The following is an 11,539-nucleotide window of genomic DNA, read 5'->3' as shown; positions in this document are numbered from 1 at the left end:
ATACAGATCAAGACTGGGTGCCCTGTGTTCTCACACTCTACCAGTCAATTCAGCCACTGATGGTCGTGTGAGCCAGGACTGTGTGTGTGCTGGACCACAGCACCTGCCCTCTGTAGGGAGCAAGAGTGTCAGGTTTTTGGAACAATTTACAAGTGTGTGCAAGTTCAAAGAACACACGTGGCCCACAGGCCACCCTGTCACCGGATTAATGAGCCATTGAGCTCACTGTTGAAACTGGCCCTCGCGTGGCTGGCTTTTGCTTCCTTTAGCAGAAGCATCTGCCTTCAGCTGCTTCCAACCTTCTCCAGGGCCCCCACTGCCCATGCTGACGGGACAAGCACGTGGGAAGCCTTGGGTTTATTGTCCACCAACTACAATAGCTGTAAATTCTGATGTTGGAGAAGACAGAAGAGGATCAGAATGAAGAAAGAAGAGGGAAAGGAAACAATAATGGAGAGAAAAGGGGACTAGGAGAGAGAAAGAACTAGAGGCAAACAGGGACCTTCAGATGTTGGTGCGCTGAACTTTTAAGCCCACCCTTCGTCTTCTACCCCATCTCCACCCCACAAAAGCAGATGTGCTCCTCGTACAAGGTCCCGCTGGGTGGGGGGACCTCTCAGTGAGAACGACTTCCTTCCCATAGCATAGCTGTTGTCCTAGAACACGTCAAAACCGTCCTTACTCTGTGTATTATAAATATTGTTGAAATTCACATTTCAACATTATTTCGTATCATTTATTGGAAGCAAAGTGTGTAACAAGATTTTCTTTTCTTTTCTTTTTTCTTTTTTTTTTGTCTTTTGTCTTTTTCCGTGTCCGGCAACGGATCGCAACCCTCAGTGTTGCCCCCGCACCGGACCGGGGACCGGCAACGGGATCGCAACCCTCGGTGTTGCTCCCGCGCCTCGCTCAGCCAGTGAGCGGGAACCGGTCCGTATGTGGGATCCGAACCCTCGGGTGGGAGTGCCACCACGCTTCCCAAGCGGCGCACTTATCCAGTGCGCCACCGGGCCGGCCCCAAGATTTTCTTTTCACCAGTGCAGGTGAGAGGGCTAGAAGGTTGAAAGTAAAAAGACTTCAAATCATTTCCTTGTGGTTATGTGAATGGGACTTGACGTTGATGTGTAAAGCATTAAAGTGAAAGACGATTTTGCTGGATAAGTATGTCATCAACACAAGATTTTCCATTGCGCTGTATTAATACATCATCCTTCATTTACAAGTGCATCCCAACACGGGATGTCTCCCACTGTAGCGAAAGGAGAGAAAGCTGCCAGGGGGGAAGGAATGCAGTGTTTTGCGGCTGGGGTTCACTGCATCTACATACACATTTTGGAAAGGTCCACGCTTGCTTTGCTTGCTGCGTGTTCTGTGGTCAGATATGAGGGGGCACTACCATCTGGCCTTTGTCCTTCTAGGCTGTAAGATCAACTAAATTCTCAGATTTTCGAAGCACGAAAGGCAGCTATTTTCCCTTTGCTTTGACTCTGTTTCCCTCCCTCACTGCCTGCACCTCTACCTGCTCTTTTACTTGCTCTGCCTCGGGCCCAAAGCAAGAGTTTTCACTAACTCACAGACGCCCAGGCCGACACTGCGGTGGGCTCTAAACTCCAGGCCGGCCGTGCACAGCCAGCCTCCTCCTAGGAGTGTGCTGCCCGCCACAGGCGACTGGGAGTCCAGAGAAGGCGGCGGAGTTCAGGAGAATTGAGAGTGAAACCACGACAGTGATGTCGTGGAATATTCCAAAGACTTATTCTGTAAAGTAAGCAGCTGACACTGGAGAATAACAAAGTATTTTGAGAGAAAATACAGAAGGTGGGCAAGGGTTTGTAGAGCAGGCATTGTACTGTCAGCTGCAGGCACCTTTAAAAAATGTCATTTCAAAGGTAAAATAAGCTGGTGGAGCAAACTGGACATGAGTTTCAGAGTCAGAGATAGCGACAAGTTTGAACCCTATGCCAGCCACGTAAAGCTGAACGAGTTTCTTTATGGCTCCTTTTCTTCACTCACAAAAAACTGAATGTGTTACCCGCACCGCAGGCTAATGGTGAGTGCTCACTGCGACAGGGCCTATCAAGTACTCAGGAGAGCCTGGCTGGAAGCTTCCCCTGGTGGAGGCCAGCAGGTGTGAGTTTCCCCCTGGAAGAGGCAAGTCTCCCCTGTAAGAGGAAGGAATTGTGCCAAACCGTGAACACTTTGAATGTGGTGAAGAAAAAGCTGAAAGCTGCCAGACACCAGAAAAGGTGGCTTTGGATTCCCAGCGCCTGCAGATGTCTGCAGAACAAAGCAGAAACTCACATCAAGAATCTCCTTGTTGGCTTTCGGAGACGTTGCTTCTCTTAATTCCTTGATGGCCACAGGAATTTTAACTTTCTCACCTTCTGGGATCCAGAGTCCCTGTGACAGAGAGAGAGAGAAGACGTCACCTGGCAATCCTCACACTGTGCACTAGGCTGACTTGTGAGAGGCAGGGACTTTATTAGTAACACGGTCCTAATGGGAAGGGGACCACGGTGCCACAGCCTGCATGCCAAGGCCAGCAGTGCTGCAAGTCACGATAACTCGGCAGCGCTTTAGCTACCAGGCTCTGTGAATCTGGACAATTATTCACATAAAAGAATTTCAAGCTTGTGTCAGTTATAAAATCAGTATGGATCATTTCTTGCAGAATTCTAAGATGCTGGGTCTAGGCCTCACTGAAACCAGACTTGATGCAGAGAAGATCTAGGAAAAACAGAGATGAAGAGAAACCTCCTCTGACCTGGGCTTTATTCTGATGCTGTAAGGCAGGGACAGGCCACCCTCCCCTGTCTTGATCTGTCATGGCCCCCGCCTGGCCAGACATCCCTTAAAAATAAATGACGTCTTTTGGTCTGTGTGTGGGTCTCATGGGACCACTTACTTGTCACTGGGGTTATAAAGGATTTCCTCTCAACTACTTGGGAAAACAGTGGAATTTCCCAAAAGCTCAGCAAAACAGAGCAGATGGGGATGAAAGTAACACACAGAGGCTGCCGCGCGCCAGGCGGGGTCTTACCTTATACACGGTGCCGAACGCCCCAGAGCCCAGCACTTTGATCTTTTTGAACTCAGTTTCCTTTAAGATCCTCAGGAGAGCTTGGTTGGGAGCTTCCCCGCTGGGGGTGAGTGGCTCCACGAGCTGTCAGAGACAAGGAAGCAGACCTGAGGTGCCCACTCACCACGCTGCACGGGACACAGGCACCACGACAGTCCAGAGCACCAGCCGGCGGCCCACGCGGTCGTACCGCAGTGCAAATGACTCACCAGGCCCATGCCAAGAAGAAACGCACACCTTCTCTAAGGAACTTAACAGATGGTAGGAACAGAGAACAGCTACATTTCAGCACACCCGATTTCTATTTCTGTTTCCAGGCCAGTTAGCTGGACTGAAAAACTCCGGTGAGGAAAATTTTCCCATGGTGGTCACACTTTGACAGTCTTGTCCGGCCCATGACACACAGCACCGCTATGCTCAGGAGCTGCTGTGGTCCCTCCTCCCAGGGACAGTGGTGGACACAGACACTGGCACAACCACAAACAGCGCTCAGGCAGGAGCAGCCACTGTGTGGTCAGGGCATTCCCCAAAGTCCTATCTTCTCATCTGAACCTCAGCGCCTTCACAGGTGCTCAGAGACACCTCTGCACAAGCCTCTCGCCTGTGTGAGCTCACAGGTGCTGTATGTTAAAAAGGTCTCTATGCAGCTTTGTAAGCACTTTGTGACATGGCCTAGAAATATTTACATTTCGCTGGATGGATGTACCAAAATGTAACTAATAGGGTATAATTGGACATTCAGATTCTTCCTGGATTTTTCCATCGACAGGAATAATGCATAGTAAATAATTCAATTATATATCTAGAATACAAAACTGCAAATTGCGAGTTGTCAAAGGAGGGCCTCTGCTGCTCACCTCTCTCTCCTGCAGGAGTCTGCGCAGCGTGCGCTTCCGGACGATGTGGCGCCTGCGCATGAAGAGGCCGACGCCCAGGGCCACCAGCAGCAGCAGGAGGAGGCCACCCACAATCCCAATGGCGATGGATGGGATCTTAGGCCTGGGAGGAGGAGGACAGCAAGGGAGGGTGAGGTTAGCGGAGGATTTCATGACACCGCCGTGTTCACGTGCCCTGCCTGTATGACACGCTGATATTGGCCCCTTTTGTGTATTTTAAAAATTGAGGTCTCATCTGGACCTCTCCAGATGATTTTTAGTTTTCAATTTGTTGATTAAGAAAATATAGAATTTAGACTTCAATAGTGCTTTTTATGCGAATTTGTATTTTGTCCTTTCCAAGGGCATTTCCACGCAATTGAAGAAGTCTACACTGGGCCCGGTATGGTCTCCTGGGCACGTGGTGTGGAGGGAACTTTCAGTGACATGAGCCTCCTATGAAGGTCCTTGGCTGGGCTTTCAACATGGGACCTGCAGCTGTGCAAATGCTCTAAGAATAAACTTGCAGGAGGTTGTAAAGTGACAGAATTTTGACATAAAAAGCACCACTGTCGCAGTGAGTGATGTCTTCACGCAGCCTCAAACTGCAGGGGTGCACGAACCCCTCCCTCCCATGGAGGTCGTGTCTCATTTCAGAGAGAGGGAGAACTCGGCAGCTGGGCTGCAAGCTCACTGGGGAAAGGAGCATCTGAATTTGGAGTCTTTAGAAAGTTACGCTTCTTAAGTATCTATCCCATGTGAGCTGCTGGCAAATTGACTCATGTTTTGAGGTGGAAATGTTCATGAATATCAAAGATTAATTAGCAGCATGATTTGGTCATATAAAATGTCCAGAGTCCTAACAAATTTCTCTTAAGTGGGCCAAATGTACTGCATAAAAATGATAGTTTACAACACTTTATTTGCTCTTAAAAAGGGTAATGTAACAAAGAACAGTCATCGACTGGTTCAAAGTGGGGACATGCTAGAACCTGTCACAGTGATGCTGAGATTATGGTAGAAGAGAGGAGCACTTTTGCTGTGTGTCCCTGCAGGCTCCGTGAGGAGATGGGGTGACAGGAGAAACCGGCCAGCACCATCAGTTCTGGGACAAAAGTGTGCTGAAGCTGCAGAAGGGCCGGTGAGGGAAGGGATTTTGTAGATATTATCAGAGATAGTGGAGGTGCCTGGAGGTGTGGCTAGTGTTCTGGGATATCAGAAACGGCAAACACATGTTTTGTGTATTCCTGATTCCTCACTAGGCACGGTGATTGACGAAACCACTTTTTCCTGATTAGTCTGAGCAGGGATCCACAGGCTTGCTTTTCTCAGGGCAGCATTTCAAGCACTGATGGCAAATAGATCAGAATTGAAATGCTGGAGGAAATTGCCAGTGCTGAGCAATGTGCTTGGAAAAGGAAATAAGGAGAGAGAATCCCTCCAAACAGGAGCTCTGTCATCAAACATGGGTTTGTGATAGAACCAATTGAGTTAGTGGGGAAAAAGTGGAGAATCCAGAAGAGAAGGACCCAGCAAAACCGGTGTAACCAAAGAAGTCAGAGACAGGCCACGTACACAGAGGAGCAGCGAGCTTTGATCCCCTAGCCCCAGCTGCACACGTACAGGCCCCAGCCCCTCCTGGCCCGCGTTCCCTCCACTGAAAGTCAAGGTCAGCCTGGGGAGCAGGGTGAAACCTGCAGGGTGGTCTCCGCCAGACTCCCACACTGGCCCAGAGGAGACGTGAGGACCTGACAGTGCCAGAGGATGACCCAAAAGACAGGAAGCACTGTCCACGGCACAGCACGCCAGGTCATTCTGAGGCCCATGGGACATCAGGCTGGGATACCTACCTGCCTGCACAGCCGTCCACACCTGGCCCAACACATCTGTAAGAATTGAAAGAGAAATACGTATTTTTCTCGTTCAACTTTTTTGGCCTTTTTTTCTGGGAGAGGTTTTATTAAATCATAAGCCAATGTGTGTTAAATGACTCTCAAATCATTAAAATCACAGTGCACCTCAATGTTGCAGTGGTGGTGATTTATTATACACATATTCATTGGTTCATTCACTCAGCAGATAGTTGTGGGTGCCTGCTCCGTGACATGGTCTGTTCTAGCATGGAGCAACACCACCAGCTCATTACTGAAATGTGTTCACACGCTACTTGTGACATAGGTATGGTGTCTCACAGCTGGCTCTAGAAGGTCAGTGTAGATACGGGAGGTGCGGGAGCCCAGCCTAGGGACATGTACTGGGGGCCACGCTGACTGTCGGGGAGACTGCAGGGTGGAGTTACTGCAGGCTTACGGCCAAGCCTGAGCTTTGAAGGATCACCTGGCGGTGAGTGAATGGAGAAGAGGCTGGTGCTGAGGAGGATAATCACAGCACGAGAGAGAAGGAACGAGCCCTGGTAAATTAAGGTGCCACCAATGGGAGTGGAAGGAGCTGGAAAGAAGACCCCATGGGAACCTGGCAGCCCCGAGAAAGAGTGGTGGAAAGGAAAAGAGGGAGGAAAGGACGTGGGAAGGAGAGAGTCTCAGAGGCAGGGAGGTGCCACGTGACACAGACACAGATGCCTGGAGCAGGGCTGGTCTCACACTCCTCCCCTCATGAAATGTCTCATACGCAGAAGAGACAGAATTCATCTCAAGTGTGGCTCATGGGAAGATGGGACAGGCCACCCATCATTGTTTTGATTACAGGATGATGGTTTAAAAAGGCAGAGTAAGTCAGCCCTGAGACGCACAATTTATGGCCTGGGGAATGATACACAACTACATCTCAAACACATGAAGCCTGACACTGTCACCTGGTCCTCAACACCTTCTGTCTCCATTCCTCAGGTCTGTGCATCCTGCTTTTCCTGGTTTTGACGGCCAGGCCCCTCCTTTCCCTGGCAGATAATGCAGTCCTGCTCCTGCAGTGCCTGTGGGCTTTATTCATAAACCAAACACACAGGCTTCTTCAGACAGTGGAATGCACCAGCCTGATTATTTCAGTTTATTATCTTCAAGGAACACCAAAATAGGCAAAGACAAAAAGATTCGCTAATGAAATGACGCTGATAAAACCAGGCCCTACTCAAACTATCCCTCCTCACACTCATTTGTCCTGCCATGTGTGGCAGTCTGTCCCTTACTGCTGGATGTCACACCATAGGAGCATTATGCAGAGTGAATGCATACAGAAATTGCAAATTTTGGACAAGATGCTGGATTTCATGCAGCCTCTGAAAGTGCTGTTGGAAAACCATGGGGATTGCTAACAGGAAGCTGTGCAAACAAGCTCAGACCAATTTACATTTGAAGAGCTGATTGACAGTACAGGGACAGGACAGGTGCTGCAGGAGAGAACCATTCGAGTATCACAAGATTACGAGGCCCTGGGAGAGCTGATGAGGTCCTCACTCAAATTTGCCGAGATGATTGCTGCATACGAAGTCAAGGAGGCCAAACTGCAATTATACTAGTTACTAAATCTTGCTACATACAATTAAAATAGGCACGTTCTCATACTATTTATCAGGATAAAAATTTTCAAGAAAGCTTCCCCTCAACTCTTACAATGAAAATGTGCTTCCATTTAAAAGTGGACATGTTTAAGTTTCCCTCCCCATCCCCTGGGTAGTCCCCCTGCCTGGGGGAGGGTGCAGCAGCCTTGGGAATCAGGCCGGCTTCCGTGGGCTCTGACACGGTTGGCTCATGATGCTGTTCTAGAAACTGTGACCTGTATGATACAATCTGAAACTGTGTGTGTTGGTAGGGAGATTAGGATATCATTATTGGAGATGATGTGATTGTCTTCCTAGAAAATTCACTCATCATCCTGATTTTCACCATCACCCCCACGTCGGCGCCATCACTGGTCCAGCGCTCGCCCTGCTCCAGGCACTGTTTCAAGTGCACGACATACACTACCCGCATAAAAGTCCCGTGAGTATGCAAGGTTGTTACTCCAATTTACAGACCAAGAGAGGGAGGCACAGAGAAGGTAAGACACTTTCCAAGGCCACACTGCATCATACAGATCCAGGGAGAGAAAGAGGAGCAGTTCCAAGTAAGGTTGCAGATTTTGAGAAGTACAGGAAATGTGAAATAACATAAATGACAACTCAACTTCTCTTTCTGATTGCTGGGCGTACTCCAATTTGATGGCCAAATTAATTTTCCAGTAAGTAAGATACATAAAATCAGAATGCTTCTGCTAATTCCAGTCAAAATAGTTTTAATTCATGTACTGACAGCTTAACAATCAACTAGCTAAAATGTCTTTAAACAACATTCCAGGCAATGCTACCTTTTATTAACTGCAAAATAACGAAAAAGTCAATCCCCACATGACCGATGGTAACCTGGTGAGATCCAGAACGCCCTCTGGAAAGAGGCGGAGGTGGCTGCTGCCAGCCTGGGCCCTGGTTCCTCTGCTCACTTGCTCTCTCTCGTCTAAACCTGGGGCATTGCGGGGCCAGCCCTGGTGGGAGACACATTGCGAGGTGCAGAGAGGTGTTCCCACCAGCACTGAGATCTGCCCGTGAGCATATTGTGGTGGCTGCTGTGGCCATGGCTCAAACTGTGTTCATGGCCTCTATAATTTATTGCCTGGAAACTGTGGAGACTTTCAATCTACGAATACATGAGACAGGACATATCGTGTTCTGCACTTTCTCTTCCGGTCTCAGCCCCACTCACCCATAGGTGCAGTTCGGATGGCACAGGTGGCACACTTGGCTGGCGTCTGGATACTTCCAGACCAGGGTGTTGTTTTCCCCCATGACTCCAGCTGGGCAGGTCTTGACGCAGCGTGGGCCATCAATGTAGTGGGCACACTTGACGCAGTTGTCTGGGCCCTGCACCAAGGGGAGAAACACATTTATGTGCATCTCTTTCTTTCTCAAAAAGGAAGGAGCTTTTTACTTAAAATATTTACGGTGGGGAAAAAATCTAAGTGATTTAGAAGTTCTTAGAAAACAGGTTCTTCTGTGACTGAACTTACTGGATCTGACCACTGTTAGCAACTTAGTATGAAGTCGTATGAAGTCTTTCTAACTTTGGATGCATGTGACAGACACTAAGAGAAACTATACTCTATGCTGCATGTGACTTAGCACACTGTGGGCCTCTCTCCTTGTCAAAACCATTTTGATTGGCCCACGTGGATATTTATATCTTATTGGTCAGTCTTTCTCATATATTGTATTTGATGTTCAAGGGAATCTCTGAGGGAAGCAGATTTGCTGAGGCAAATTTAAGAAAACCCTCATGGATGTTTCTCCAGTGACAGGAAGGTGGCACATGTAACTGTAGGGGTGGCTGCATAACAGACTGAGCAATATCTACATTTGGTTGTGTTTGTAAACTCGGGGGAATCCCCATGCAAAAGTCACAGGAGTGAGTGTCGGGGCTGCCCTGGTGTGTGCCCCACGCTCCTCAGGGGACTGAAATAAAACTGGCAGGGAAGGATCGTCCCCAGGCTGAGTTCCTCAGTGTCTCAGTGTTGTCCACTCGAAGGCTGAGTATATCCAGAGCCAGAACAGCTGGGTAAATGAGTCAGTATCGCCAATTATTTTACTTTAATGATGAAAATTTAACCCAACACCATGTAAACCTATAAACCAATGGTAAAGTTATAAACCACGTAAACCTTTAAAACATGTAAACCTATAAACTTTGTAACCAGCCGTGCTGGCAGCCTATACCCCGAAACACAGTCCTCTCATCTTCTGCCCGATTTAGGGAGAACGTCTGAAAGACGTTTTCAATTAGTAGATGTAGATAATGGCTGTTGAAGCTCAATCCAAACAGAGCTCTTTCTATAAATAACACTGAGAATTAACAGCATTGGAACATTTACTGTGCAAGGCAGCTGAGTTCTCAGTTCTTTATAAGATTGGTATTGAACATGTAGATATGAAACTGGATTTTAAAAAGTTTTGCTAGGAGCTTCTTTAAAACTCTTTCCACTGATCATAAACTAGCGTTAAAGAAGAATTTGATAATGACGTTTGATTGAAATGATAAAGCAATGGTGACAGATGTCAGAGATCGTAAGAGCTGGCTGACGGTCACCAGGCCCACTGTGGGCTTCCCTGTGCTGTGGTGAAGAAATGTCATCACTCAATTTGGAAAGATGAAGGTGATTGTGTGACAACTTCCCACAAGTGACAACAGCCACTCGGGTACAGCTGTCAATCCCACTGGTTCTTCCCTGAGAAGGGGCCTTGACGGCTGTCCTTCCCGGCCACAGGATGGCTTGGGTCCCCGTCATGGTTCTGCTGGTGGGCAGGCTCTTCCCGGGGAAGTGGGAGTGAATAGCATTGAGGTGCTCCTTACCTGTCCCGTGCAGGTGATGTTCATGGCCTGGGGCAGACATTCCGGATGGCACTGTATACACTCGGAATTCTCCACAAACTCCCTTGGCTCCCTGAGAGAAGAAAGGACACTGATCAGTGCTCTGCCCTGAGGGCTGCTTCAGTATGCGGGTCGTGTGGACTGTCTCAGGGACACGACTCCCCTTTCTCGGAAACTCAATTTCAGGTAAAGTTCAAAGAGCTGGGACTCTAGGACTATACTGTAATATAATAAACTGATCTTATTAACTGAATCCTTGTTCATCTTCTCCCTAAATAAATAAATACTACTCTTCACTTATAACAAAACACCTTTCCTACATTTTTCTACAGGCCTAGTTTTTGTATAATTAAGCAATCCAAAAGATGAAAAAAAAAAGTCTTTATGAGATGCCCCACCCTGTTCCAGATTCATGCGTATTTAAATGAACTGGAAAGAAATAGTAATTGTAGACCAAGGGATGGGAAAAGGAAGGAGGATGTTAAAACTTGCTCAGTGGTTACTACTAAAAATAGTAAGTATGGAAAACAGGAGTGAAAAATTTTGCTTGTAATATTTTCAACACTTGTCAAGATGTACGGATCAATGTTAAACAAGAAGCTGATGCTTGACTGAAAAGACAAAACAGTCACCACAGATGTTAAAAAGACTAAGCTCTGCCTGGTCATTCACCACACATGTTCACTCTAAGCAGCAAACAAGGACTTCCGAGTGCTGTAAGTCCTCCCTTTCAGGCAAATGGCATTGATTAAGCCAAACATGATGCAGGGGCATTTGCTCTGTGCTTCTTCTCTGGGTCACCACTCCTGCTGAAGGGGCCAGTCTTGCAAAGGGAGCAGCTGTGCTGGACACTGGGTTTCTCTGCACTAACAGAAGGACACAAGGCACCCGTAACATGGTTCTTTTAATTGCCTTGTTTCTTTAAACTGGAAACATGAAATGAGGATCTATTTGTAACAGCAAGGATTGCACCAGTCTTCCTTCCCTGCAGTTGGAACAGCACCATCCTTTATGCAAATCATCCTGAGCCCATCAGCTAAAGGATTCCTACAGAACTGAATTTGGTCTTCTCCTCCTGCTCCTGGGTATGAGGGTTAACAAGTCTCGAATGTTTGACTCCTCCAAAGCTCCTGTGGAAGACGGATCCCCAAAGTAGCAGTGTTGAAAGATGGGGCCTTCAGGAGGTGATTGGATCATGAGGGCCCTGCCCTCAGGGATAGATCAGTCAATTTATGGAT

General features: G+C 47.8%; 1 protein-coding gene across 1 annotated transcript in view; it reads right to left on the bottom strand.

Moving 5' to 3' along the window:
* EGFR (epidermal growth factor receptor) overlaps positions 1–10,374 on the bottom strand; it is a gene marked incomplete at its 5' end in the record, with an annotated part of 36,898 nt that extends 26,524 nt beyond the window's left edge. The window contains 6 exons of the mRNA XM_008578661.1: positions 2,299–2,397; positions 3,038–3,160; positions 3,934–4,075; positions 5,802–5,837; positions 8,643–8,800; positions 10,284–10,374. Coding sequence (XP_008576883.1) covers positions 2,299–2,397; positions 3,038–3,160; positions 3,934–4,075; positions 5,802–5,837; positions 8,643–8,800; positions 10,284–10,374 — 649 coding nt within the window. The remainder of the gene's footprint in view (positions 1–2,298; positions 2,398–3,037; positions 3,161–3,933; positions 4,076–5,801; positions 5,838–8,642; positions 8,801–10,283) is intronic.
* Positions 10,375–11,539: the final 1,165 nt, after the last annotated feature.

The sequence above is a fragment of the Galeopterus variegatus genome, unplaced genomic scaffold (assembly GCF_000696425.1).
Source record: "Galeopterus variegatus unplaced genomic scaffold, G_variegatus-3.0.2 Scaffold1737, whole genome shotgun sequence".
Lineage (NCBI taxonomy): Eukaryota > Metazoa > Chordata > Mammalia > Dermoptera > Cynocephalidae > Galeopterus > Galeopterus variegatus.
The sequence above is the reverse complement of the archived record's forward strand: the minus strand, read 5'-3'. Positions and strand labels throughout refer to the sequence as shown.